General features: G+C 43.6%; 1 protein-coding gene across 1 annotated transcript; it reads right to left on the bottom strand.

Annotated features, from left to right (window-relative positions):
• Window positions 1–1,092: 1,092 nt before the first annotated feature.
• Window positions 1,093–22,421, bottom strand: MRPS18A (mitochondrial ribosomal protein S18A). The gene is made up of 6 exons (XM_063151948.1): window positions 22,317–22,421; window positions 22,113–22,144; window positions 19,512–19,616; window positions 11,520–11,643; window positions 10,694–10,760; window positions 1,093–2,068 (listed from the first exon to the last, which is right to left on the bottom strand). Exons 1-6 carry the CDS (start codon window positions 22,414–22,416, stop codon window positions 1,924–1,926), a joined length of 573 nt encoding a protein of 190 aa, XP_063008018.1. The 5' UTR covers window positions 22,417–22,421; the 3' UTR covers window positions 1,093–1,923.
• Window positions 22,422–22,632: the final 211 nt, after the last annotated feature.

Here is a 22,632-nt window from a genome sequence, read left to right on the forward strand (position 1 = left end):
ACTTTGAGCAGGATTCTTCTGTGCCTGGATGCTGGCCCTGATTCTTTTCCTAGGACTTCACTGTATGCAATCCTCCCTGAACTCCAGATGGAATTCAGAGAATCACAGAATACTCTGAGTTGGAAGGGACCCACAAGGCTTGTCGAGTCCAGCTCTTAAGTGAATGGCCCATATGGGGACTGAACACAACCTCGGCATTATTAGCCCCAAGCTCTCCCTGTGATGTGTCACTGCAGATCTTATAGATAGTGACAAGTGGCATTTTCTTCCCTGACAGGCAAGCTCTAGGTCAGAAATCAAACCTAGGCCATCTGTCTGATTACAAAAGCACCTTGCTTACACAAGAACTAATTTGGAAACATGAATGAATACCTGCTGTCATCTATGAATGACAAAAGCAGAGGGAGTCAGGGCAGAATGCTGATGTATACTGTAAGAGATCTGTATTAAACCCTGAACTCTAGAAAGGCATATTGAAGACAGTATTTTGCTTTTCAGATGTTAAGATTTCACCAGAATTAGAGGGGTCTTTCCAGCTCATGTCACTAAACTGTAGAAAAAAAAACAGCTGTAGGCATCACCTGGTCTTGAAAAATGTGCTTTTTCAGGTTCATCTCAAGACAGTGGTTTAATCCAGTGCTTTTCTTTTAGCAAAGCTCACTGAGTAGAGCTACCTGGGCTAGAAGACAGAGTAACTTCTGTGTGTATAAGAATAAAGAAAAATATTTTCCTTTCTGAAGGGCTGTAGCTTTCAAAGCTTTATAAAACAGATCCAGTCAGCCAGAGATTTTATCTCAGTATGGTTAATGAAGTCTTGGCTCTGTCTCCCAAAGCAAAAGGTCTTGGCCAGCTCAAGGGGGCTGAATCTAGGGCTTTTATTTCACAAAATAAGGCTAAAAAGAACCATTTAAATCTAATTTGATTTCCTGGATAATACAGGTTTATCCTTACCTTTTGTTCCTGTCCATGCTGATGGTATTAGCAGATGATTCCAATAAAAGCAATACAAGGTTAATTGGCATAGTAGTACATAAAAATTTTGTATTGATTTGTAGCCCCCAGATAAATACCAAAGAAATGGAACCAAAGCAATAATGACCATGATAAATTTAATGAGCCTTTCATACCAGGCCCATAATTAGCAATGGTGAATAGGTGGAAGATCTGTATGTGTACTACAAAGGGAGAGAAATGGTGCCACCTTTTAGTTACAAGATGGATAATCAGTTCCAAACTATCCCAGGAAGCAACCATATCACTGATATGGAAGATTTATGAAAAATTTATTTGCCGGGGAGAAAAAACCAGGCGGTCATCAAGGATGTCAACACTGTGTATTTGCCAGATTCAGGAGTGAAGAACAAGCCAGGAATTCTTAAGGGGACAAGTAAAATGCACACCTCTTTGCCACTGCCACAGGTGTTCTGCTGAAAATTATGGATAGAACAGATGATAATTAAAAAAAATTTAATTTCAGTAGTCAGTAACAATTTCTGTTACTGCTGAGAAAATACAGTGCTGCAGAGAAATTTTTCTTCCATCTGTGCCACAGGTACAAAAGCCCAAATGAGGCAAATCTGACTTGAAACACACCTTAATGGGGAAACACCAGTCACTGCTGGGAAGAGAAGGGAACATCCTTTTCCAAAGCTATTTGTGGAACATAAAGAAACAAAAGCCTACAGATGCTTTCTGGCTTTGAGGTAAAAGTCTTTGACCCTTGCTTTTATCAAATCATCCTGCACACTGAACTTTGCTTTGATGGCTCTTGTATTCTCCCAGAGGAAAAGATTACAGCTGTACACAATATAGAGTACTAAAGACAATTTTGGAATAAGAAAATTGGAGATATTAACAAACTTGAAAAAAAACCCAGCAGAACAGTGGACAACATGTGCTTACTGACTATGCTAGTTCTGGCCACTAGTGGTTTAAACAGAGAGGCTTTTGTGTATATTTGATATTATCCTTCAGCAAAGGGTGTCCAACTGGATAGGGCTTTTTGCACCACTTAGGGCCCCTCTTCCAAATGGGCTTTGCAGATCTGACGGGCCAGCGGGTCAGGTACCTGTCAAAACAACACAAACACATTTCAGTTTGAGACTGATCACTGAGAAAATGTTCCAGCTGAAGCAGAAGCAAGGCACTATAGCCTTTGCCTCCCTAACATGCATCTTTATAAAAGGAATAACCATGAGCAGAGCTCCCTCAATTCAGAAGGGACCGCGGGAAAGGAATTTTTGTTTGTTTTGGAATTTCTAAGCTCATCTCTCCACTGAACCTACTGGCACCTGCTTGCTTCCATTTTCACAAAACAAATCAGGTGTAGTCTCCAGGCTGCTGGCAAGTTGTCCACCTGCAGCTAAACAGGAGTGCCAAATCCCTTCATTGCAACTAAGTCCAAGACTGAATGCGTCCAGCCTCTAGGGGAAGTGTTATTTCAACAGCTGGTCTCAATAAGGTAAACTAATTACAAAGGCTAAATTCTGTGAGAAAGCATCTAAAAACGAATACATTTACTTTGGGGGGATAATTAGCTATTACTTCTGCATGCAATGGGTTTCTGGCCTAGTCTTGTATTTTTATATCTCCATATTTGCTCTAGTGTTCTCTGTACAATGCTATAAGAGCTTGCTAGTGCAGGAAGTCAGCACCCACAGTGTAAGAGGTATTAAAATGGAATTATCATCACAACTACAAATCTCTGTGAAGAGCAGAGTCTGGCAAATATCCTCTGCTTTTTACCATTTGAAGTTTTAGACTTGGCTTTGCAAACAGGCAGGGGATTTCAGATCCAGAATCAGTTACTGGAAATCTTACCCTGTGGCTGGGTGGCCTGGAGTTTTGTTAGGCTTTAAATCTTTTGCTACCAGTAGAGAGGGGAATAGAGGTCCTTAGAGAAAGAGGAGTCTTTTCAGACAATGAAGATCCAAAGTAAAACCTTAGCATAATCTGCACAAACAATGCTCCAACAAATTAGAATTTGGAACAGACTGATAAACTTTGTCCAGCGATGTTTGCACGCCTCTGTTGAGTAATCCCATGGTCTTAATGTAACCTCAATCACTCATCCTCTCCACAAAAAGCTTTGTTACCTTTTATTTGCATCGTGCAAATTTGAGATATTAAGAACTTTGGACAGAGACATTTGTTTGAAGGCATTTGGCACATTCCTGAGAGCTACAAAGAAAGCCTGCTATGCCAGGCAGCCACAGACTGCAGAACAGCAGTCCATTTAGCACTTTTGTTCCTCAGTTCTCCCTAATAGCACAAACTGGAAAATTATTCACATGTGGAGCTTTCTGCCTCTGAAATCAAGGCACTTTCAAAATGCTTTGCTTTGAGGACTTCATGACAGTTAAAACACCTAGAAGCACCAGCAGGAGGGGTCTGGGTGACGACACATAGCAAGATCCAGCCACTTGTTTTCCTATATGTGCATTAAACTCCTCCCTTCTGACCTGTAATGCTATGCTAGTGCATTAGTGGAATCCCTTACATAACAGCATTGGGACAGGAAGTGGGAGAGACTTTCCTGTCTCTAATTTCACATGCAAGGGGAGTTCAGAGAGACCAAACACAGTCCCTAGTTTGGAATGTGGCAAAGGACCATGGCAAGACAGCTTCTTTAGGAGAAGCTGTAGAGCTATTAGATGAGCACATGGGCTAGGTCTTCCTTTTCATATTCCCCTTGCTGCAAGGGGGGTGCTGTAGCACAAATTTTGCTATTGCAAGACTACACTTACAGAAAAGGAGGGAAAAATCCCAAATTGTTTTAATGCATCAGTGTGCCAAGTGCAATTTCTGGTCACGTGTCCACACGATTACGGGAAAGTGCTCCTGTGATAATAAATGACCTCACTGGGAGAGTAGTGAATGTGTGATACACATCAATGCTGCATGAAGGTTTAGACAGACAGTGGCTTTTTAAGAAATCCCTCTGTTTCTGTGTGGGGGCTGGAAGTGCACACCCCAATTCTGCATAGGAAGGAGGATTTAGTAATGGCCTGATTTTAAAGCTTTTGTTATTTCTCTTTTGAGCAGGTCTAATCCAGCCCTCTGGTCCAGGCTTTTGGCTTCCTTTGGGGACTGCAGGCTGGGGCTTTTCATTGTTAGCTGAAACAGACATTTGGACGCTTTCCCTTCCTGGAGCACATTTGCTTTTAGGGCTTTTAATACTTGCTTTGTCCCAAACTCAAACTTGTCCTATTTTGTTTGCTGCCTCTTTTTCTTTTTCTTTTTTTTTTTTTTTTTTTTTTTTTTACCTTGATTCAGCAGTGCAAAAGCCTGATGCCTGGGAGCAGTCAGCCTACAAAGTTCCTTCTCCTCTTTGACTAACTCCGTTTCCTACTATTTCACAGATTTGGTTTTTTTTTTCTGTGAGTAAAAACAATCCACAAAACTCACAGAGGAATGCTTCAAAGCTCAGCACACACGACTTCCCTGCAAACTGTGCCATCCATGTAAGGTAGGGCACACCCTTTACTCACCAAGTGCCCCTACTTTTCTTTGTATCTAATAAGGTTTGTCTTGGGGAGTTTTTATGATCACCTACAAACACACACTGGCAGAGTGTTTGAATTTTCTCAAGTAGCTGAAGGTTCTCAGGAAAGACTCTTCAGGTGGATGCCAAATGAGGCTGGTCCACAGTGTCCTCACCTGTCACTTCAGTGTGCACAGCTCCCACTCTAGGCAAAGGGGACGTAACTGCCAGTCTTGGGAATTGTGACTCACCTCAGGGCTCTGCTTGCCCCCTTGACTAAGACAGGGTTCTGAGCAAGAACAAGAATTCCTGGACTCCAAGTGCACAAATTTATGCAAAAAAACTGTGATAGGAACTCTGGTGGGATTTCCCTGATGGGAAATGGCAAGATATAATCAGGATGGAAACAACTGTGGTTAATTCACCTGCAGTCTTTGTAATAGCCTAAAATCTCTGTAGCATGTGGAAGTCTGTTTTCATGGATTCTATTCAGTGGACAGGCCTTCCCACTAGGAAGCTGCCACTTCAGACCTAGGAGTAGGCACAAGGCTTTCATGTGCAGGGTAAGGGAAATGGGAAAACCACATACACAGCTCAAGCAAAGGCCATGTTGGTACAATTCAAGCCTGAACTTCTGAACCCTCACTGAATTTTTTCAATATGGCTTTTGTTTGGATTAAGAGCAGAAGGCAGAGGGCTACAGACTGCAGGAAGCACTCGATCAAAGTGCTGGCGAGACTGCCTCCTCCCTGCCACATCCCTTCCCATGACACCTCTTGGCTTTGCTCACCTGCAGCCCCTCTGGCTCTTTGCTTTTGAGTACACATGCTATGCACAACACAGTTCCCATGCAGATGAGAGGAACCACATGCTGCTGGAGTGAAATGCTGATAGCAGGGAAACCAGATTCTGCTCCCAGGGACAAGAGGTGTCCACAGAGCCTGAGAACTTTGTAATTCATGAGGAATTTGTAGGGAGCCTGCCTCTTGCTTAACACAGAACAACTCCTCCAGTTCAGGTGATGCAGGCGGGATTGACTAAGATACTATCTGTGCCAAGTTATGCTCTTCCAGTAGGATGCTGGAAATGGAGAGGCAGCTGAGCAGTCAAAATCAAGTACTCCATAATCTAACAGCACCTCTTGCTGACAGACCCCAGAGTCAGGGAACCTGTGATATGCCCTCGTCCTTTTGGATAGGGAACAACTTCACAACACAGTGTTGTGTTTTAACCAATACTCTGGACTTGCCAGAAGAACATGAGTGCTACATTCATATTAAAAGAGCATCTAGATGCTGGCTTGAATTCAGGGACTGTTCTGGATAGACTGTTAGTCCACATTTTCCATGCAAAAACTTCCATGCTGAAAAGAAAACTGCTGAGCTATTCAGGTTTCCATTACTGAAAGGAAGACGTTTGACCTACAGCTGAGCTTGACTGTTTCCCAAATGGTTCTGGTGTGTGGTGGCCTGCACATACATTACTCTGGAGTATGAGAACAGTCTGTCACCCTACACAATGCTGGTGAAATCGCTTAGAACTCAGCCTCACAGGCTAGTGAAAATATTTTGTTGCTGCAGCACTTAACTGGAACATGCCAGGCTGGAGCATGAACAAATGCAGAAATAACAGCAGGAAGTTTTGAAAGGGAGAATACAGGCTGAGGATGAGGGAACAATCCTTGGCTGCATGACAAATTTGCTTGTGAAATGATCCCCTGGAAAGAGCGAAAGCCCCAGACTGGGCCAAACATGAGGAAAATTAACTGTAGGGAGTAATTCTGCATTGACAGGGTAAACTTCATTTGTTTTCAATGTCCAACTTCTGCAGACAAATGATACATAAGAGAAGGTGAGGACATGAGACTCAAGAGTTCATGGATGATGTGAGTTACTCCCACGGCCAATTCTTCAAAAGCAGCATAGCTAGTAAAGCAGTTAAGTGGTAACATTCATGAGCTATCACTGTCAAAAATGAATCAGGCAGAAAGCAAAAAGGCAAAGAACTGAAGTCCAAGAAATGAGAAATATCATGGCAAGTCTCACCTGGACAGTGTTCCAACTGCAGAGGCTAGAAGAGGGAGATTGGGAATGCTCCCCAGTTGAATTCTGACCACAAGATGCTCTTATATATTTCCTACCACCCTCAGCTTAGCTGACCACAAAGCTTAGCATTTCACTTTCATCTTCTGCCTTCTTCTGCAGTTCCCAATCTCCTCCTTTGTGTTACATTACATCATGGATGAATGTTCCATACTATGCTAGACAGCTATATAACCAAGTACAAGGCAGGATTTGCAGGTCAGATATTCTCAAAGCATTCTGCTCCTCTTGAATTCCAGTAGTGGAAACAGGATAAGGAGATGGAGTGGGTAGAGGAAGCCAGCTGCCAAATGACCCAATGCAAAGCAGGGAAATCCTTATCGCTTTGCAGAGAAATCTGGGGCATGTAGAAGGGAATGTCCAAAGTTCGTACAATTGAGATAGTACAACCAGTTCAGAAAACAGAGCAGGAATTCTGCTTTTTGGAAAACATCACTGAATAAGCATCAGAAGAGCACCTTCTTGAGAGGCAGAGGGGCTCTGCATGATAAATCCACACTTCACAACACTAAATCAATGGCATGTCAGCACCCCTGACCCTTGTTAAAACAAGGCAGTTTGCTGATAGCTCCATATGGAGGCATGATACCTTTTAATCCCAGCTAGGTGCTAGCCAGTGCATGCCAGACTCTTTGGATTTGAAGTAGGCTCACTTTAATCAGGGTGACTGTGACATGGGCCACACATTCTGGCCAAGACAGCCACAACTGCAGTAAAAATATAACTGAGGAACAACTTTTTTTTTAGTGCTTTCAAAAGTATACATTAATGCAGCTCCTCAATTCTTTATATACTTCCTTAGTACATTTGCCCAGGAGCCATAGAGTTCCTCCTGTGTAGCTGGCCTTAGACAATGCACACACTGTCTAAGGGACACATCAGTTTTTCATCAGGCTCATTTGTCCCTCTTTTGGCAACAAATGAAGCTGCTCTCAAAAATAATGACACAGCCTTGGAAGAAGCCTGGCCACAGGGAGCACCAACCAGAACTCTGCCAAACAAGAAAAAAAATCCAAGAGATGGCTCATCCAAATGAAATAATCTGCCAGACTTCAGCCAGGCCAGAGTTGCTGCTCCTAGTCTACATGCAGTAGTTCAATGCTCTGTATCATGGCAGAGGCACTGGGTTCTGAGTCCCAACTGACACTGAAGTGATGAATCTCCTTCAATCTCAGGTGGTGTGAGTGGAATCAGTCCCTAAGGCTATCTTAGGCTTTAGTTCTGTCATTCTAGCCATTGATGGTATAGTATGTCAAGAGCTCTACCATAAGCAAAACATTCTTCACCTCAGTGTAAGATGGCAGGCAGCTCCCAGACACAAATTCCCACAGAAGTGTGTGAGGTAACATCTGGAGTAGACAGTGACTTCTCAGAAGCCCTTCCTTTACAAAAGTGAAAACTTTCTCCATTCAGAGTAAAGAGACAGACAACAGATTACTTACATTACCTGTGCTTGTCTTGGAAAAGCTTTAACAAACTAATAACAAACATATTATGAGGCATCTCAGTTTCTCCCTGTTGACATTCCCAGGGCCATAGCAGCAGTGCAGAAAGGCACTGCTACCTCTCATCTAAGCAGAGTGGTAAAGATGGCTAGAACAGCCAATACAGTGATCTCAAAAAGAGATGAAGCTCAAAGATTTGGAAAACACATCACTTAACTGTGTAATGCACTGCCTCCTATAATGGGCTCTCTTTAGATCCTCTTGATGTCTTCTTGGCACTTAAAAATCCAGTGGACATAAACACAATGAAGGAACAAGCCAAGCCAGTTGAACAGCCCTGATGTTACATGGTTAAAGGATGATGCAGACATGTTCTGATGGCATTGAACAAGGCAGCTTGTTTGACTCCAGAGTTCAAGCCCACTTTTGCCCCCTTTCTCCCCTGTCAGTTCACTTGCATTTAGCAGCACCACAGATTGAGTGCTTCCCAAGTTACTGCAGACTCACAGGAAGCTTTGGAAACAAGTACAGAGGCAAAGACAAGGTAAGCTTGGACAAGTCATTTATGTGGGAAACTTCTGATAAGAGCTCTGGCTTCATTCCCAAAATAAGTACCAGCTAAATGACTTCAGTCATTCAGCATGTGGGTGCACTTCAGGCTAGAGGAAGGAAGCAATTTGTAACTCCTGCCTTATGCCATGCCAGCTCCTGCTCTAGAGAGCAACGAGGGAAGTACAGGTGGGGGTTCACATGGTCGAAATCCTTACAGAATGGCCAAGATTTTGCAAGGCTCCAAAACACAGAGCTTTCCCCTTCCAACAGGCTGATAAGACAGTATCATGAGGGACCAGGAGAACAGAACTCCTGAAGTACTCATGCACTTTATCCTTATTCTTGGGACGCATTTGTATAGTGTCAGCCCCACCATCAAAACTTTCAATCCCATTTTTTGATCTTATTCTCTTATCTCCACTCAGACCCCAAGGTCTGCCTACTTCAATGCTACTCCATATTGTCAGCAAACAGCTCTGCTCTCTTTTTCTAAACTGCTTCCACTGGGCCTGCTACATTCCCTCTTTGGGAAGAGAAAAACAAAGGTAGTGTAGGGAGGGGCTAGCAATGCAGTAATCTCTAATTGAATTAATTTAGAGGTGTAGCACACCTACTTGCATGCAGAATGTATCCGGAGGTATTCATTCTTTGTTCTTACTAAAGGTCTATAGAACAATTTGTAAGAGTCAGGGCATCAGATTTGGAGTCCTGGTGTGATTTCAGCAAGATACTGCATTTACCATTTCCAGTCTCAACCTGCTACTCAGGGTTGCAATGTGAATGCTAACAAGATAATATGCTCCACCCCACAGCTGCCAGATAAGACAGAGCTACTAAAGAATACTCAAGACTTGTAAGACACAAGGAAGAAGTTATTACAGTTGAAGTATCTGATGGCTACAGGGCTGCATCAAATGTAGAGTCCTCTAATTTGACCCTCACTGATACACATTATGCAGCCTGCCAGCATTTCCAGGAGCCTCTCTCAAATCTCCACTGTAGAGTCAGACCTGAAATGCAGGAGTCTCCAGCCTTGCAGTCTAAGCTCTCCCAGCGACAGCCCCATGGCCTCTGGTAACCCCACGGTTTGCTAATGCGAGGTTCGTACACAGCTCTGACATCCCCATGGAAACAAAGTGTGAGGTTATAAACAGGGGATTAGCACCTCCAAGCGCCCAGCACGGAGCAGGAGGCGGCTGCAGGCTTTCCCTTTGCCCACCAAAGGCCAGGGGCCATTCAGGCTGGGGAGGGGGAAGAGCGGGCAGAGGGCAAATCGCTGACTGGAGGAAACCAGAATGGGGCAGAAGGGAACAGGCCTGTGATGGGCCCCTGCTGGCTGCTCAGCCTGCCCTCCTCACTGCTGCTATCACTGCCTGGGCACCCTCCTGCTGTTGGGGGCTAAACAGGCTAGGAGAGAAGGGACTGCTCAGCCTGCAGAGAAGAAGGTTCAGTGAGGTCTTACCAATGTTTCCAAGTACCTGAAGGGACGGTGTAAAGAAGAGAGGGAGGGCTCTCCCTCGTCACTGGTGCTCAGTGACAGGACAAGAGGCATTGGGCACAAATTAAAAAAGAAATTCTGTCTGAATGTAAGAAACACTACCTTGCATGAGGCTGGTTCTCTGGAACAAGCTGCCCTCAGAAGAATCTGGGGAAGGTCTATCCTTGGATGTACTCAAAACCTGGCTGGACATAATTCTCAGTAAGCTGCTCTAGGTGACTTGGCTTAAGCAGGGAGCTTGGACTAGACAATCTTCAGAGGCCTCCCTCTTCCAACCTCAGCTACTCTGCACTGCTGTGACTCCATCTGTGGCATCCTCCTGTGACTGCCTTACTGATTGTTAGTGATGAGGAGGTGAGCACAGCTGAGGAAGGGCAGGCAGACTCCAACATGTGTGGCAGTTTTAATCTTGTGTGAATAAATGGTTTATATGAGATATGACTTGTCCTTAAAAGACTGCCAAGAAAATACTGTGACAGATCTTCTCCAAAATCCTGAGTACACTTGATGAACCCTGCTGCCTGAGGCATTTCTCACCCAGTTGTAAGGAGCTGCTTTTCCCCTTCCAATTTATTCCTGAATAAGAGAAATGTGGAAAGACAAGACTATTCACCTGTTCAGCTTGGGTTTCTTGGGAACATGCCCTTCAGGAAGTGGAGGCCTATGGTTTGGCAACAAACCTGAAACAGAAAAAGATGTGAGAATATTTTGCAGTGTCTCTTTGCTTCTACTGCATTCAGAAGTCACACCTCATAAGCCAGGCAACAGCACAACAAAAGCTTAAGTACATTAGAAAGGGTAGTTTATCTTCAGTCACTGCTGACCCTGCACCCTAGCCAGAGAAGCCGAGAAGTTGTGCTGGGTATAGGGAGGAAATATACACTAAAGACACTGTCACTTGGGCTTATCACAGAGGCTTTTAGAGAGGACACGGGCCACTGGTGTCCCGTCAGATTCCATCTCCAGGATGGAAAATCTGACTATTAAAATTCTCAGTCCATTTAACTTGGATACAACTCAGGTACCAGGCACAAAGATCAGCACAATACTCTTGACTGTGTCAACCTGGGAAAAGTAAAAAAGTCATCACATGGCAGATGGCAGAGCTGCACGTTACTAATGGGGTAGGTCAAGCTTAGGTAAATCAAGTAATTTCAGAAGCAGGTGTTTAATCATTAGTTACTGGAGACTGAGCCATTTCCTAGATCTTTCTGCAACATTTGTCTCATCTACAGGGATAAATGTCTTCTGTCAAGGCAAGAGTCAGGACACAGAGAGAGCAGAACAAGTAGTCTCTGTTCCATCACCCTGTCCCAGCACTTGGACCATAACAAGTTTGCTGGGTGACTGGACAATGACATCTCACTGAGCTATACCAACTGGGCAGGAGACCCCTCTCAAAGGGTCCAGTAGGTACCCTACAGTCAGGGGTTGTGTACCTGCACGGTGAGCCATCTGCACACACACAGCAACCTTCTTGTGCTCCTCCAAGCAGAGGCCTGTGATCCTTCGTGGCAGCATCCCGCCATCTGAACGGATAAACTGACTCAGCAGCAAGACATCCTGAGGGAGAGAGAAGGGCAAAACCATCAGTTCTCCAGCTACCTTCACTGCTGTGATGCAGGTGTTGTGCTGAGCCTTGTGTTGTGTACAGAACTCAAAACAATGTAAAACAAACAATGATTCCTCCCTACGCATTTTGTCTGCAGCTTGGCAACAAGTGGCTTTTGCTTGCTGTCACTGCCTGCCAGTTTAGCTTAGTAAGGTCACTCAGATGGTTTGAGTCTTCCCCTGACTTCACTAGTGTAAACACATGATGTCAGCTGCAATCCCTGCTCCTTCACTGTTTCTCTACTTGCTCCAAGATTCTTGCTAAGATAATGTGTCCTAGGTACTAAGAGTTGCACAAGACCTACAGATGCATATTGTTTACACAACTTGAAATGCCATCACAGCTGCTGTCCTAAAGTTCACAGATATGTTAGATCACCTCTGACTCCCTTCTTGTTCCCTCAGAGCAGGATTGTTCTCTGCTATCTCCTCTTCAGACTTTTATCTAGTTTCCCATAGTGGAGCTTCCCTCAGGTCTCTCCAGAGGGGTGGAGATCAGGGAAATAGTCCAAGATGTTGTATGAGGAAGCTTTATGTAAGAAAAGAATATGTGCTGATGAGAAAGGACTAATAGGATAAATTGCTGCAGTCAGTCCTTCAACTGTGCGTGCATTAGGTGGGGCTGTGACAGTCATGGTGCACGAAAGGAGCACTTGAAGCATGCTGAGGGCTCGTCTGTGATTCAAGAACAATTTAGACTACACTGCTGTCGACCTTTACAATTAAAAACCCTAGAAATGTAAAGCAGCCCTTTTAATAAAAACAATTTAAAGGGATCTCTAGGATCAGATAGTATCACAGGGCTGGAATGACGAATTTTTAAACACAGCAGCAACAGCTATTGCACAAGTGTCCCATTAACTGTACACAGTACAACAGCCCAGGATTCAGATCCATGCTCTCCATTTCCACACCAGAGCTAGATACCCCGCAAGTGGGTATTCAAAGATACCCCTCAGGCTAATATAAGCAGGCATTCTTGACATCCTGACATCAGCATAAGTTGGCACAAATGGACTCCAGAGACTTCCCACTTGTTATTTCCCCTTCAACAGACTTGTTGAGAGTTTACTTCTCCATGGCTGTTCTAAGTATGTTCCTAGTGGAGGCAGCAGGACCATGCAGAGGCTGCCTGCAGGCTGAGGGGAGCAGCCAGCAAACGAGCATCCTGACAGAGTGAGTTCAAACGGGGCATGGCAGAACTTTGCACCCCTCAGCCAGGGCAACAGGCAAGAACAAAGAGTACTTGTTGCTTTTCATGTTGGGTGATCCTGACTGCCAGTTCACAGATTCACAGACCTGCTCCTAACCCCCCACCCTTGCTGTTCTACAAAGAGCTCCCTGGAGCATTCTTACCTTCATATACTGGCCTTGCAAAAGCAAACAATCACGAGTGAATATAAAGTGAGTATTCAGAAATCTAGGTAACCAGGAATTATTCACCCAGCCCACTGCACAAGACCTGCTCAGCTGTCAAGGGGGCTGCTGGAATTTAGGACGCCCTTCTGGTAATGATGGATTCTGACAGATGCTGTCATAGAATCATAGAATGGTTTGGGTTGCAAGAGACCTTAACAATCATTGAGTTAACCCCCTCCCTTGCCCTGATGGGCACTCTTTGTTTGATGCAGCTCAGGACAGAAGTGTGTTTCTAGCCTGTGAGTGCACATTGCTGGGTCATGTTCAGCCTCTCCTCCATCAGCAGCCTCAAGTCCTTCCCAGGGCTGCTCTCCATCTGTTCATTCCCTGCCTGTCTTCATAGTGAGGGCTGCACTGACCCAGGTGCAGCATTTTGCACATGCTCTTGTTAAACCGCATGAAATTCCCACAGGCCCACTTGAACTTGTCCAGGTTCCTCTAGATGGCATCCCATCCCTCAGTTGTGACATCTGCAAACCTCACAAAGGTGCACTCAATCCCTTTGTCTATGTCATTAATGAAGGTACTAAATAGAACTGGTCCCAGTAAGGACCCCTGAGTCACACCACTTGTCACTGATGTCTATCAGACCTGAGCAGTTGACCACTACTCTCTGGATGTGACTATCCAACCAATGCCTTATGCATCTAACAGTTCAGCCATTGAGTCTATCTCCCCTCCATTTAGAAAGAAAAATATTGGGGACCACATCAAAGTCTTTACAGAAGTCCAGATAAATGATATCTAAAGCCTTTCCCTTGCCCACTGATAGAGTCACTCCATTGCTGAAGGCCACTGGGTTGGTCAGGCAGGACCTGCCCTTGGTGAAGCCTTGTTGGCTGTATCAAATCTTCTTCCCTGTCATCCATGTGCCTTAGCACAGCTTCTAGGGGGATGTTCTGTGATCTTCCTAGGCACAGAGATGAGGTTGATAGACCTGTAGTTCTCAGGCTCCTCCTTCCTACTGTTTTTAAAAATGCATTCAAGTCACCTGGGATAAAATGCTGGTTACAAGTGTTATAGACAAAATGTTGAGGGTTTTTATTTGTCTGGGGGTTCTGTGGTTTGTTTTTGTCCTTCCCACCCCCAATCAATACCATCCTCACTAATATCATGACATGCAGCTTCCCTCTTCCCATGGTTCCTGCTTTCTGCATCCACTTGTCTACAGTGAACACATTCAGACTGATTCTCAGATCCAGCTCCTTTGAAAACATGCCATGTCATGTGGGCCCACTGACCTTAATATCTCACTGACACAAAATTACTGACCAGGCACCCTACAGAACTATGCTGCATCCAAAGGAGAAAAGCCAGCTGAGCAACTAGCAGAGGGCTCCTGGGAGGCCATCCATGGTTAAAGAGAAGCAGAGTATCCCTCAGCCCAGCTAAACATGGCCCTGCCAGGGAGAACAGTAACCAGGCACCAGATGGTGCCAGCTGCACTAATAGAAACTGGATGGAGGCCAACCAAAATGTCCAAGAACATTGACTTTTGACCACTCCTGAAATACACTGGATTGGATTCAGGAAACCAGAGCACGACTCTATCCCCCTTTTTCCTCTTTTTTAGCTGTCTGGATCTTCAAATCACCAACAGCTCAATCCGCCATTTAGCACATAACACTTCCCTAAGTGAAAAAGGACTGTTCAGCTCTAAGTACCTAGAAAGAGAAAAACTTGCAAGACCATGCTACTAGCCTGCTGCAGTACTCTGTGGAGAAGAGGAAGAAAGCTGATGGCAAATTTGAGGCAGTTTCAGTCTTTGCAGCCATGAAAGCCTAAGTAGGCCACACACTCTTTTGAAGGGTGCGTGTGTGGTCCAAGTGATTTCTCATATTACCACCACACCTCATGGAGTCACAGGCTTGTTATCAAGTGTTTCCATGCAAAGGGGGTGGTGGGAAGCAAATGGAGATATTTTTTTTCTCCCTATGGGAAAAAAAAAAAAATCAAGAGAATCTGTTCTCTGTTATCATCTCTGACCAACAGTGTCACCAACTGACCAACACCCTGGTGTGGCAGTCATTTCTCGACTGAAATCATCAGTCATGTCCCAGCTGCTACAGCTCCAAATCACAGTCACGCTGCTTGGCTCAAAATGCTGCACTCTTGACCAAAGGTTTGTCCTTTTCTGAAGATTCCCCACAGTTAACAGGCCAGGTGCCTCTCCCAGAATATTAACACAGATGTATCTTACCACTGGGACAAAGCAGACAGGTACAGCCAACTTCATGGGGCAGCTGTGGAGGGAAGTGAACAAGTACATGGAGTGGTCAAATTAAAAAATATGTCTGGCAAGTTCTCATGGTGCCGTCATGTTCCATGAAATTCATATTTTGTGCTAGTGGACAGCCAAGCCTGTAACCACTGATTTGCTTTAATCACTGGACAGCTCCCATGAGGCTGGATCCAGATTCCCACCCCTGTAATCTGCAGCATTTGATGAAAACAACTTGGACTGAATTAATCTAGGGCTAATAGGCAAAGCCTGCAGTTCGATTTCCCCTAAATGTTGCCAAAGCAAGATGACATATTTACTGCCTACTCAAACTAATGATGTTTGAAGTGGATAAGGGGGGAAAATGAAAAACAAGTTTAGCCTCCACTTCTAAAAGGGCTGGACAAACTTGCTAGATGGAGCACTATATACCACACATTCTTGTGAATAGATGGTAACCAAAATGCAGAGGCACCTGCATTTTAATGTCTGCAGACACTTGGAAAAGCAGGATCCTTGACTGACACGTGATTCATTAAAACTTTTATTTACTGCAAGAACAGTTCTATCTGTGCAGCCAAATTACTACTGGGCTGTATCAGACAAGTCTGTCAGTCATTATTTCCAGTTATACAAGAATCTAGTTTTTCCTCTCTCCCTTATTCCTGGGAGCTGTACGCCATTCTCCACACATTTTGTAAAATTGCAGGTTTCAATCCAGTTGCATTTGTACAATGACCAAAATAATTTTTTTTATCTCTGATGGATATGAAAAAAAAATCAACTGAGATCTCAGTTTCACTGGACAGACAGACACATGCAGACCACAAACTGTGGGAATTTATATATTAAGCTCTGTTATCCTGAGCCACACCAGAGGATCAGGATTGAACTAGGAAAGACAACTGCAGCCCTCTACACCCCAGCTGAGGCAGGTTGGAATCATGACCTGCTAGGGCTCACAATGCCTGTTCAATTGATTAATGACTCTGGAGACACTGGTGCCCCAGTTCTCTGACAGCCAGAGTAACTCATTATGCCACTACTTTAGACTGTGCTAGCTGCACAGGACAAAAGGAAAGTCCTGTGAGGTCATATTACTCAACTCCCTCAGGGGCTAATTCAACACTTCCCTTTTCATAGTGCCTCATTCAGTCCAATTACAAGCGTCCCAAGCAAAAAAGCTCACACTTTCCTTTCTGTGCAACAGACTGATCTCAGCTTATCAATCTCAAAGGAACCACCATCTATTCCAATCTCTCACCAAGCTCATCTTATAGGTTATGCTGTATGAATTAGGTTATATCTTTAACAAAAATAGCTGCTCTCAATTTACAGATACTTAGGACAATTAACCATCATTGAGAAAAATGTCCCACTGTTTAATTGCCCACAGAGTTAAATGCCTGCACTTCACTAAAGCATCTCAAGATTCTGCTGCTCACCACAGCTGCAGCAGAGAATAAAATAGCAGAGAGTACTTTAGTGCAGAAAAGGGAGATTTTAACATTTGAAAATCCTGAAAATATGCAACTAGTACAAAGCATTCAAAAACATAAGGGACAAGTGAGAAGTGGTCTACCCCAGAACTCAAATTTCTCCTAGTTCTAATCAGCCCCACAGAGGGATGCTTCTAAATATCAGGTAAGAAATGTCTACAATTTCAAAATACCACTTCACAGTGCTCTCTTTAGCTCTTTGTCCAGAAAGAACACTGGATATATACACACTAGATGCACATGCATTCAAAATCTATATGACAGCTGAGATGAATCTACATTCATAGATCGCCTCCCAGCACCACAATTTCTTAGATAAGAAATTATCTTAGTAATGATGCTCAAGATTGGCTGCAGAATCTCTCTTCACATTTTGTTTTCTCTTGCCTCCTTAATACACAGTAGAAATCAGGATCTAAGAATCAAAGTGAAGTGTGGAAGAAAACTCATAATTTAGTTCACCCTACAAACACATGTAAAACTCGTGTTTCACACTGTCTGTTGTGACCAATTTCTAATCCTGGAACTCAGACTCTACAGAATCACATTGTCTAAAACATCTTTGGTTCTTGATGGCATTATCTCTCCAGATACTCACTGGAGTCTTCTACCACACATGGCAGCAGGAACTGAATCTATGTAAGTCTACATATGTGTTTCCAAGATGTAATCCGCTGCCATAACTTATTTCATCCCTGAGCATCAGTTTATAGTTTCTCAATGGTTGTAAATGTGTGACTCATGGAAAGCTTTCTGTAAATCTCTAGAATTACTGAGTTTAATGATGCTGTTTATGTCTTGCATTTATAAGTCACATAAAATGATATGAACCTTAAAAAAGTATTTTCCAGAGTAAGCAACAAGTTGGTTTTGATCACTACACAATTCAGTAACCATGAAAAAGAATTGTAAGGAATCTCCGCATTCGAACACGGGCCACACAAAACAGACATCATCCGGTTTTGTAGTACTTTACAAAATGGTATTTGTCATTTCACCTCATTTATTATGATCTGCAAATTCACTGTATATCCAGGTTTCCCATGTTGTTGAGAAACCAAGCCAGGAAACACTAAATACTCCCATGCCCCCAACTTATTTCACTGTTTAATATTGTACCCAGCCTGAGTAAGAATCACCGACAACATCAGATTCTAAATGTCTCCATTTCTGCAACACAGGCTTGGAAAGATACTAAACGTATTTCATTTACACCTCACATCTGTTGTTTCACCTGACTAGAGTAATTGCAAAATTGCAATTTTGTCTGGTACTATTGCTGTATTCATATTCTTCATAATTCATGAGTCTTAAATAGTCCTATCCGACAGGTTATTTGCTTTTACTCCTAGTTGACACCTTTTATTTCGAATTTGCAATGTTTTATTTACCAATCAGCAATCATCAGCATCATTGTCCCTCCACTCTTATCTGCTTAGGATGTCACTTGCAGTTTTCAAACCATTTGGTGATTCCCCAGAATTATTTTTTATGCTTTAAAAAAATCCTGTGAGTGAAGTAATGTATTTGCTAGCTAATTCCTTCAAGACCGTGAAGCAACATGCAATCCAGGCCTGCTGGTCTGTACCTAATTCAAAGCTTAAGTTATTTCTATATTTGTTTTTCCCTGTTGTTTTACATTTGCAAATTTCCATCAATATACAGATAGTAAAACATAATTTTTCCTTTGCATGTGTGCACTAGGACTACACACAAGCAGCACAGTCATTTTGCAACCAAAGTGGCTTTCAGTCCCCTTCTCCTCTCAATAACGGACTTTCTCACAAACATTTCTTTTTCTCCAATTTATTTGTATCCCCCTCTCTAATCCTATTGACATTAGCTTATTCTGAGTTTTCTGTTGCCTTATGTTAGTTACAGCATGTTCCTGTCTGTTTTTCCTCTTTTCTAATTCCAGTTTTGGGTTTTGAGCATGCAAGGAGGTAATTTAGTCCTTTTGTAAACTTGTGTCTGAGTGACCTCTTGTAAAGTTACATTCTGCATCTGCTATATCATGCTTCTTATTCTGAAGCATTCATGACTGTTGTGCTTTTGGTTTATAGCACTACAGGATTTCCTTCCCATATTCTAGGTTTAGTGTTAGTTATCCCCTTCTTAGTTAATAAACTTCTCATTAGCATTTCCTGCAAAATGCTTGAATGAAACCTGGGTTTTTTTCTTGCAATGTAAGTAAAAATGTATGCTCCTTCACACTCAAAAGGAGTTTTAGAAGCTGTATGAAACAGTTACTAACTTAGTGAACCATGACAAATGAGAAATCGTAGTGCTTGAAGTCATATAAATGACCTGGTCAAATCTTCTGGCCTCTCTGGAGCTTGGCCTGTATCCACTGACTAAATGCTACATTCCAGTTTGATTCTCTGGGAAGTGCAATGGTGAAAGACAGCTGGGCACAGAAGAGCTATGGCATGTCAGATCAGATGGCCATGTGAGTAATTCCAAATCTCCTATTTGATACAAGCTCATCCTTTTCCCCAGGAAAACCATCAGCCAAGGCATGCAATTACTGTGTAGGAGGCTCTTGGGGCAGCCAAGAGAAGCAGAGCTGGAGTCAAGTATCTTTACTACACCCAGGAAAACTCGAGAGGGGCAGGTGTGTAGATCTGAGAGCAATACTCGTCCAGCAATGAGGGTTGGAGGAATTCCTCCATTAAACTTACCACATAATCGTACTTATGCTTCAGGTTCCAGCGACAGATGGGACACTGGCCAGAGGGGTTTGGAGGAGGTGGTGCTTCAGCATCCTCTATAATTCTCCCTTCAATCTAGGAAACAATTCAAAGCATGCAATGATCAGGCACAGCTTACAGCTCTACCTGCACCTGTGACTCAAGGAATACTGTTCATTGAGTCCACAGTAAGCTGACCAGTCCTGTGAGGATGTAAGGGGAACAGCACCTGCATCATTTAACTCACTTTTATAGAGATACAACAAGTCCTTTGGAATGCTTATGCCACAGACTATGGGGAGAAGGACAAATTCAAAGCGCATAAAAAACCCTTCAGCAAATTCTTGTGTATGTTTTTCTAAATGTAAACTAGTTCACCTCAGTGTGAGGTCTCATATTCACCTGAATTCCACTTATTGCAGTACTCTTGAACCACCATGCCTTGAAAGTGTAGAGGCCCTTTAGCCAAAAGCTTTAAAAGAACTTTTCTTCTGGAAATATGAGAATGTCACAGAATAGCAGATGCATATTATAGCTGAAAACATATAGGAGCTTGCTGGACTATAAATCACCAGCAGGGAAAACTCTGAGCAAAATTTAAATTTAAGAAAGGATAGTGAGGAAATGTCTGTGGGGCTTGTAGATTTATTTTATAATACCAATATTTTATCCCATTTAATTCTCTGAACAATTCTTTTACAAGATTATAAAATTATATTTTGTACATCACTATAAAGTGCTGGCATCTAATACTGAAATTTTCTCACAAGTAAAATGCAAAGAGATGTACAAGGTGTGTAAAGGAAGAACTTGACAAATTTGTTTCCTATTTATAGATGTTTTACAAATGCAAAGTCTATCTGCATGTGCACTTGTCTTTTTTTTTCTTTTTTGAGGACTTACAAATGGAAACAAGAGCTATCTCAAATTGCACCCAAATGAAGAGAAAATATGGACGGATTCCAGACTGATGCTAGGATATTACACAGCAAATATATCCAGATCTCCAGGAAGAGTTATTTTCATAAAGGGCTCTGCTAATGTAATGCTTACTTTTTCCTACTTCAAGCCTCAGTTAATGTTTTGGACTTTTAAGAATATAATTTACATCCCCTTTGAAACTGATTGAGTGCAAAATACAGCAATCCACCGAGTGTGTTTTGTTGGTGTGCATACTCCCCTGTTGTTTTGGTTAAAACAACCTCAGGTCACACTTGCAAGCTCTTCTCTTCAGGTTTCTGGGCAAAGATTAGTAATTTTGCACTTGAAGGCAAGAAATAGATGCCTTCCATCGTACCTACTGCTACCCCTTAAACTTATTTTTTGTCAACAGTCTTAGGACATCTTGCTAACTGCCATATATTTTAGATACGTAGTATCAAATAGAGCAAGTTTTCTGCTCCATGCAGGTTTCAGACATGACAATGTCTGCTAGCACAAATACAACAAAACTTTCAACAAAATATATTTTTGACAAAAATATTTAAGAGTTTCAAAGGCATGAACAAGCAGGTTTAGGGGAGTCCATCCCCCTCCTATTATTTATATATATACAGATTAACATTTAAGTGCACTCTCTTCTAGCTATTTCCAGATTCCTTCTTCACTCTCATCTTATATATATATATTTATATATGCACATGTATATATGTATATAAAATATAAAATAAAAAACCTGTGTTATCTCTCTCCAGCCAAGGCATATAGTGCTACTGCCATATGCAAAGTGAGCAGAATAATGCAATCCCTTTCCCCTTCAGTAATTTCTGTGCTTCTAAAAAATGACAGTTCTCTTGATAAAAGTATAACACATTAGATGGTGCTAAATACGCAAAGTTCTAATTCTACTGCTTTAATCTTTTCCTTCCTTCCTTAAACTGTAGCTAAGGAGATGGTCTTGTTTATCAGTTACTTCAGAACTTCTGTTTCATTTTCAGGAGCAGTTTTCCTTCCATATTTAAGGTCTTCCTTTGAAAACACCCCTTTCACACTATTTTTTTTTTTACCAAGTGTGTTATGAGATGTATCACCTGAAGCCAGTATGGCACACGCTGAGGTTAACAAACACAACACAGATCAAAGGCATGAGATGCGTGTGGCATGTAGGGGTACAGACACATCCTGCAATGCCTCATCCCACTGCCAGCACAGGATGAAGTGACAAAGCCAATGGCAATCTTCCCTAGTGCCTGTCCACACTCAAGACGATGCCAAATGGCACCAGTTTAGGAACAGAACCGTCTGAAGAATGGCCTCCAGTGTTTTAGACCCTGGATGCCTCTGGTCAGGGATTCCGACTTTACCCGGGCCGCAGCGAGGGGTTTGACGCTCATGAGGGCTCTGACTGGAGGTACCTGTCACCAGCAACAGGTGACAATCCTGTCCTTCAGCAGCCAAACCCTCCACTGCTAACTTGCACTCGCAGCAAATTCCTACCCTGGCTCTGCATTCACACCCTGAGAGCTCTTTCAAGCAGAAAAACGTCCCCGTTTCTCCTTTACTTGCTAGGTAGGGCACGGACACACACATGGCTGAAGGAGGGAGAAGCCACGGCAGAGGCAGCTACCAAGGAAAAGGGGTGCAGGGACTTACTGTTGTCGTGTTGCCTTCAGTCACCTCCACGACTGCAAAAGAAAAAAGAGACGGGAAGCCACAATGAGACCCATGCAGCCTGAACGAAGTAGCATTTGGGAGGGGGCGGGAGGAGAGGGCAAATTACAGTGACCGCAACCATCTCTCAAGGACAGCGGCGAGGCAACGGGGCGCGGGGCCGTGCAGAGCCGCCTGCGGACTCACCCTGGCGGAGGGCGCGGGCCGGCGGCGCGGCCCAGCCGCTCCCCAGGAGCCCGGAGAAGATCCGCCGCAGCCCCCCGCGCAGCAGGCTGGGCGCCGCCATCTTGCCGCGGCCGGCGCTGCCGTCACGCCGCTTCCGCCGGCGGGGGGGGCGGCGCTGCCGCTGCCGCCATTTCGGGGCACGTCCTGCCCGCCCCGGCGCCCGAGGGGCAGAGCCGTGGGGACAGGAGGGGAGGAGTGTGTTCTCCTGCCCAGCGTCTTCTCCGCGGGGTGGTCCTTCTCGCTGTTTTCTTTTGTTTCTTTTAAGTGTATTGTGGTT

Source organism: Melospiza melodia, chromosome 3, assembly GCF_035770615.1.
Source record: "Melospiza melodia melodia isolate bMelMel2 chromosome 3, bMelMel2.pri, whole genome shotgun sequence".
Lineage (NCBI taxonomy): Eukaryota > Metazoa > Chordata > Aves > Passeriformes > Passerellidae > Melospiza > Melospiza melodia.